The 7,605-nt window shown below is 47.2% G+C and overlaps 1 protein-coding gene across 1 annotated transcript in view; it reads left to right on the top strand.

Annotated features, from left to right (window-relative positions):
- LOC147097709 (shiftless antiviral inhibitor of ribosomal frameshifting protein homolog) overlaps positions 1–7,605 on the top strand; it is a 36,732-nt gene continuing 29,127 nt past the window's right edge. Inside the window, exons 1-2 of the mRNA XM_085971739.1 lie at positions 1–423; positions 623–770. Of these exons, the coding sequence (XP_085827865.1) occupies positions 391–423; positions 623–770 (181 nt within the window). The 5' untranslated portion in view covers positions 1–390. The remainder of the gene's footprint in view (positions 424–622; positions 771–7,605) is intronic.

Raw genomic sequence — 7,605 nt, 5'->3', positions numbered from 1 at the left:
ACAATTAAAATGATTTTGCATTCCAATATTTGCTCATAGTAATTATTGATTTCTGCAAGGGGGGGGTTTGCAATAATACTTTAGAAGTTAATTCTGACTTTATTTTTTCTTTTAAAAAAAAGTACAAGTTCTTATCACTTTCCCATTCTCACAAGAAGACTCATCACTTCATTGTAATCATTTTTTAATCCGCGGCTCCAGCTCCGTTGCCCCTTTAAGTGCGGGTCACTCCCTCCGGAGATGAAATGCTACGAAACTGAAAGTACAGAAAAACACGATCAGGAAGTTGCGTTTGATGGATAGAAAGAGCAGGAGGTGGGGTAGGTGGGGGGAGTAACGGCCTGAGGCTGTTTTAGAAATTGCTAATTTCTGGGCTTTTTAATCCTCACCATGGCCCGACGAGAATTGCAGGAAAAAATCGAGGTGATGAATTATTTAGGAGGGAAATCGAGATGCTTTTTTGTGTGTGTGTGTGTGTCAACAGTGTGGCTGGGTTGACCAGCTCCAGCGAGCGCTTGACTGTCTCCAAGCTAATTCTGACCTTTTTGTTTTGTGTTGTTTCTTATCCTCCCCTCCCTTGACCTACCTACCTCCTCCTCCTCCTCAAACACCCCTGGAACAGCTTGAGAAGAGTGTGAGGAGATTTCGAGAGATGTTCCAGGGAAATGTGAGCTTGGAGCTGGCGGTGCTGTTGATGAAGAGATACCACAGCAATTACCAGCTGGTGACCAAGCATATTGTCCTCATGGTCACAGACCAGGAATCCGGTGGTAAGTGAGTCCCACAGCCTTACCTGTTATCAGAGTTGTCACAAAGTTTGCACACTTCCCTGCTCCCCCGCCACCCCCGCCAGTTATAAATGTCTCCTTTTAAAATTCTCATCCTCCTGCTCGAGTCCCACCGTAACTTCGCCTTTTCCCTATCGCTGTGACCTCCGAGAATCCTTGAGTTCCTCCAAACTCTAGTCTCTTGTCCGTCCCCCCGCTCCCTTCACCCCACCGTTGGGGCGGGCGTGCCTTCCGCTGCCTCGTTCCCTGAGCTCTGGCATTCCCTCCCCGAAACACCTCTCTCCGGTCCTTGAGGACGCTCCTTAAAACCAGCTGTTGGCCGCCCTGTCCCAATGTCTCCTCCGCCAATGGCTCGGTGTCAGATTTTGACTGATTACGCTCCCCGTGGGACGTTCCACTGCGTGAAAGACGCTGTATAAATCTAAAACAAAAGCCGAATTCTGCGGATGCTGAACATCTGAAATATAAACAGGAAATGCTGGAAACACTCAACAGGTCAGGCAGCATCTGTGGAGAGAGAAACAGAGTTAACGTTTCAGGTCGATGACCCTTCGTCAGATTCTATATACACACAAGTTGTTGCAGAATAGATGATACCATAATGACAGGTGTATAGCCCACCTCTGCATTATAGGGCACACATCAAACTCACCGCCCAACACAAAAAAGCAATTCATTAAATATATTCAAGAAGGAGTTAGATATATTTCTTAAGGCTAAAGGGATCAAGGGATATGGGGAGAAAGCAGGGACAGGGTACTGAATTTGGATGATCAGCCATGATCTCATTAAATGGCGGAGCAGGCTCGAGGGGCCGAATGGCCTACTCCTGCTCCTATCTTCTATGTTTCTATGTCTTTGTAAATCTTTTTTGCACCCTCTCCAGTGCCTCTATACCCTTTCTATAATATGGTGACCAGAACTGTACGCGGTACTCCCAAGTGTGGTCTAACCAAGGTTCAATACAGGTTTACATAGATACATAGAAGATAGGAGCAGGAGTAGGCCATTCGGCCCTTCGAGCCTGCTCCGCCATTCAATGAGATCATGGCTGATCATCCAAATTCAGTACCCGGTCCCTGCCTTCTTCCCATATCCCTTGATCCCTTTAGCCTTAAGAAATATATCCAACTCTTTCTTGAATATACTTAATGAACTGGCCTCCACCGCCCTCTGTGGCAGAGAATTCCACAGGTTCACCACTCTCTGGGTGAAGAAATTCCTCCTCATTTCAGTCCTAAATGGCTTACCCCTTATCCTTAGACTATGACCCCTGGTTCTGGACTCCCCGGCCATCAGAAACATCCTTCCTGCATCTAGTCTGTCCAGGCCTGACAGAATTTTATAGGTTTCGATGAGATCCCCTCAATCTTCTAAACTCCAGTGAGCCAGTGAGTATAAGCCCAATCGACCCAATCTCTCCTCATACGTCATTCCTGCCATCCCAGGTATCAGCCTGGTGAATCTTCGCTGCACTCCTTCCATGGCAAGAACGTCCTTCCTCAGGTAAGGCGACCAAAACTGCACACAATACTCCAGATGTGGTCTCACCAAGGCCCTGTACAACTGTAGCAAGACACCCTTGTTCTTGTACTCGAACCCTCTTGCTACGAAGGCCAACATACCATTTGCCTTCTTAACCGCCTGCTGCACCTGCATGCTTACCTTCAGCGACTGGTGTACAAGAACACCCAGGTCTCTTTGCACTTCCCCTTCTCCCAAACTATTACCATTCAAATAATAATCTGCCTTCCTGTTTTTGCCACCAAAGTGGATAACCTCACATTTATCCACATTATAGTGCATTTGCCATGTTTCTGCCCAATCACCCAACCTGTCCAAATCGTGCTGGAGTTTCACGACATCCTCCTCACAGCATACCCTCCCCCCCAGCTTTGTGTCGTCTGCAAATTTGGAGATATTACATCCAATTCCCTCGTCCAGATCATTAATATATATTGTGAACAGCTGGGGTCCTAGGACCGATCCTTGCGGTACCCCACTAGTCACTGCCTGCCACTCGGAAAATGACCCGTTTATTCCAACTCTTTGCTTTCTGTCCGCCAACCAGTTCTCTATCCAAGTCAATACCTTGCCCCCAATCCATAACTTAGCATAACTTCACTACTTTTCAATTCAATCCCTCTAGAAATCAAACTGAGTTTTTTTGCTTTAAAAAGTGCGTGCTGTGTGACGTAAGAAAACTACTAGGCACTTGGTCTAAGCGTTAAAGCTTTAATCAACTGTTTTACAACATGGAGGTCTAGTTGTGCCCTTCACTAGTTCCTGTTAAGAATGCCCTGCGCAAGCTGGGCCCGTGCCCGAGTATTTATACTCTCCCTGGACAGCGCCACCCGCAGGCCGCTCAGTATTATTTCATAAGTCTTTCTTTCATGAATGACTGATTCATGTCACTGTGTTTACGTGACATTGGAGGGTTTTGAACATTCTGCATGTTTGGGTGGCCTCATTCGTTTGACCAATTGGGCGTTAGTTTTTGCCCAGAGGCTTGGCTGGCAGAGAGGGGTACTGGGAGCAGCCTCGTTGGGCACTGGGATGGAGGCAGTAGTGAGAAAGGGTAGTGGAGTGCCGGCATCCTCTTGGCTGTGGGAGGTTGAGGTGGGTGAGTGAGGGGCCCACAGGAAAGTGGCCCCACACGTTCTAATGTTTGTCCGGTTCCACCCATCAATTCCATGGCACTATTTCGAAGAAGAGCAGGGGGGAGTTCTCCCCGGTGCCCTGGCCAATATTTATCCCTCAACCAACATCACTAAAAAGCGGATTATCTGGTCATTATCACATTGCTGTTCGTGGGAGCTTGCTGTGCGAAAATTGTCTGCCGCGTTTCCTGCATTCAACAGTGACTCCACTTCAAAAGTACCTCATTGGCTGTGAAACACTGAGACGTCCCAAGATCGTGAAAGGTGCTAGAGAAATGTAAGTTCATAGACAGGTTGACTGAGTGGGCAAGAACATGGCAAATGGAATATAATGTGGGGAAGGGTGAAGTTATCCACTTTGGTAGGAAAAACAAAGAAGCAGAATATTTTTTGAATGGTGACAGACTGGGAAATGTTTGCACTCAGAGGGATCTGGGTGTCCTTGTACATGAATCTTAGAAAGTTAACATACAGGTACAGCAAGCAATTAGGAGAGTACATTATGTTAGCTTTTGTTACAAAGGGATTAGAGTATAAGAGTAAAGAAGTCTTTCTACAATTATACAGGCCATTAGTGAGGCCACACCTGGAGTACTGTGTACAGTTCTGGTCTCCTTACCTAAGGACTTACACACTTGCCTTAGAGGGAGTGCAGCGAAGGTTCACTAGACTGGTTCCTGGGATGCGGGGACTGCCCTATGAGGAGAGATTGAGTAGACTAGGCCTATATTCCTTAGAGGTTAGAAGAATGAGAGGTGATCTCATTGAAACATATAAAATTCTTAAGGGGCTTAACAGGGTTAATGCTTTATTGGCTGTAAAGCACTTTGAGACGTCCCGAGGTTGTGAAAGGTGCTATATAAATGCAAGTCTTTAATTCTGTGGATTTTCAGTATGCTTTTTTTGTCAGAGTAGCGCGAATTAGTGCGAATATTTCTGCCAGATTTATTGGACTTGATGTTAAAAACATGCAATAAATTCACTAAGCTTCCTCTTGTGAAAATGTAGCCCCATGAACATGACCCCCACTTAGCTATAAACCCCCGCCACAGGTTAAGGAAAAGGACGGGTTCAACATATGATGATTTCAATGGGATGCGAATCGGGCGGGTTCTCAGTGGGCGAGCTCCACCACACCAGCACCCGGGCGCGGAGGATTATCTACTCCCGCAGGCTGGGACCGCGGCCGGCATCACCGCTCAAAGCCATTCCCATCTTCATCCACATGGCCACCCACAGGTCGAGTTTTCAGCCATCAGCAGAGGGAACCCCCAACCCCCAATCGTAGACCAGAAACCCCAGCTGCTATCCCGGCTCAGAGCTGTTAACTCAGCCCAGACCTAGAGAACGTACCTGGGACTGTCCTGATCGGTGCAGCTCAGTCCTACCCCAAGCCGAGCCTTCACCGGCTGCTGTAGCGGTATCGGCCCTGGGATCGTGCTGTGCCCCCCCTGTGTAAAAGGCGCCAACGGTTTCTGTACAAGCGCAGGGATCGCACTTTATTCTCTGTCCCACAGTCACTGACTAGCACTTGCCACATGCGGTAGTGGAATATTATCTGGGGCTTGCGGTGTGTTGGTGGGCGTGTCTGGTAAAGGTTAGGTCCCGGCCTTTGAAAGAAGTTATTATCAAATAAACATAAAGTGTATGCGTACTCCTTCATTAATTATGCTTAATCTACACACAGGCTGAAACCTTTAACCTACATTTCCAGCAATCTCTGCATCTCAGTTTGTGTGTGTGTGTGTGTGTGTGTGTAGTGTGTGTGTGTGTGTAGTGTGTGTGTATGTGTAGTGTGTGTGTGTGTGTGTGTGTGTGTGTAGTGTGTGTGTGTGTAGTGTGTGTGTGTGTGTGTGTAGTGTGTGTGTGTAGTGTGTGTGTGTGTGTGTGTAGTGTGTGTGTAGTGTGTGTGTGTAGTGTGTGTGTGTGTGTAGTGTGTGTGTGTAGTGTGTGTGTGTGTAGTGTGTGTGTGTGTGTGTAGTGTGTGTGTGTGTGTAGTGTGTGTGTGTGTAGTGTGTGTGTGTGTGTCACTCTCCCTGCCTCTCCCTCAGTGACTGCTCCTGCACATGTTCAGCACACAGCTATAGTGCTAATGCGTCTCAGTATTAATGCCTGTATATCTACCCTGGCTAATAGCTAAACACAGCTCCATTCACAAGGTCCATCAGAACATAAGAAATAGGTGCAGGAGTAGGCCATTCGGCCCCTCGAGCCTGCTCCGCCATTCAATGAGATCATGGCTGATCTTCTACCTCAACTCCACCTTCCCGCTCTATCACTTGATTCCCTTAATATCCAAAAATCTATCGATCTCTGTCTTGAATACACAACGACTGAGCCTCCACAGCCCTCTGGGGTAGAGAATTCCAAAGATTCCCAACCCTTTGAGTGAAGAAATTCCTCATCATCTCAGTCCTAAATGGCCAACCCCTTATTCTGAGACTGTGACCCCTGGTTCTAGATTCCCCAACCAGGGGAAACATCCTCCCTGCATCTACCCTGTCAAGTCCTGTAAGAATCTTGTATGTTTCAATGAGATCACCTCTCATTCTTCTAAACTCCAGAGAATATAGGCCTAGTTTACTCAATCTCTCCTCATAGGACAATCCCCCCATCCCAGGAACCAGTCTAGTGAACCTTTGTTGCACTCCCTCTATGGCAAGTATATCCTTCCTTAAGTAAAGAGACCAAAACTGTACACAGTACTCCAGGTGTGGTCTCACCAGGGCCCTATATAATTGCAGTAAAACGTCTTTACTCTTATACTCAAATCCTCTTGTAATAAAGGCTAACATACCATTTGCTTTCCTAATTGTTTGCTGTACCTGCATGTTAACTTTCAGTGATTCATGTACAAGGACACCCAGGTCTCTCCGAATGCCAACATTTCCCAATCTCTCTCTATTTAAGTAGTCCAGTAGTAAATCTATTGCTTACAGTGGCCACTGGTGCCACTTTAACGGGACAATTAGACCCGGCTGTAAGCAAGGTTTTGCCCAATTATTGTAAGGTTATAAATCACACCAGTTCGAATCCTCCACCAGCACCATGACAAATAATGCCTCCTAGCCTTTCGGACCTGGCTTTCTCTCCTTGCCCTGGATGATATCAGAATCCGCCTGTTCTGCTCCTGGACCTGACTGTTTGAACACGCTCCTAGGTGAGTGCAGGCTGAATGTCAGGCTGTCCGATTACAACCCGTGACCGCTACCACCTAGAAGGACAAGGGCAGCAGGCGCATGGGAACACCACCACCTCCAAGTTCCCCTCCAAGTCACACACACCATCCTGACTTGGAAATATATCGGCCGTTCCTTCATCGTCGCTGGGTCAAAATCCTGGAACTCCCTCCCTAACAGCACTGTGGGAGCACCTTCACCACACGGACTGCAGCGGTTCAAGAAGGCAGCTCACCACCACCTTCTCAAGGGCAATTAGGGATGGGCAATAAATGCCGGCCTTGCCAGCGACGCCCACATCCCATGAACGAATAAAAAAAAAATAATTGCGGCCAGTGTAACACTGCACACCTGTTCCACTTGACGTAAGAAAACTACTAGGCACTTGGTCTAAGCATTAAACAAAGCTTTAATCAACTGTTTTACAACATGGAGGTCTAGTTGTGTCCTTCACTAGTTCCTGTTAAGAATGTCCTGCGCAAGCTGGGCCCGTGCCCGAGTATTTATACTCTCCCTGGACAGCGCCACCCGCAGGCCGCTCAGTATTATTTCATAAGTCTTTCTTTCATGAATGACTGATTCACGTCACTACTCGTCAGCTCAGGGCCGCTGTCAAACACAGGCCCCGTACACTTGTTTCCACTTGTAGGGGAGCCCAAAACTAGGGGCCATAAATAGAATCTCAAATAAATCCAATAGGGAATTCAGGAGAAACCATTTTACTCAGAGAGTGGTGAGAATGGGGAACTCGCTACCACAAAGAAAGAAAGGAAGACTTGCCTTTCTATAGCGCCTTTCACGACCACCGGACGTCTCAAAGCGCTTTACAGCCAATGAAGTACTTCTTTGGAGTGTAGTCACTGTTGTAATGTGGGAAGGAGTGGTTGAGGCGAATACCATGGATGCATTTAAGGGGAAGCTAGATCAACACATGAGAGAGAAAGGAATAGAAGGTTATGCTAATAGGGTGAGATGAAG

Source organism: Somniosus microcephalus, chromosome 31, assembly GCF_052327205.1.
Source record: "Somniosus microcephalus isolate GS21.2 chromosome 31, FLI_Smic_1.0, whole genome shotgun sequence".
NCBI classification, from domain to species: domain Eukaryota; kingdom Metazoa; phylum Chordata; class Chondrichthyes; order Squaliformes; family Somniosidae; genus Somniosus; species Somniosus microcephalus.
Note: the sequence above shows the minus strand (reverse complement) of the source record. Positions and strands in the feature narration are given on the sequence as shown.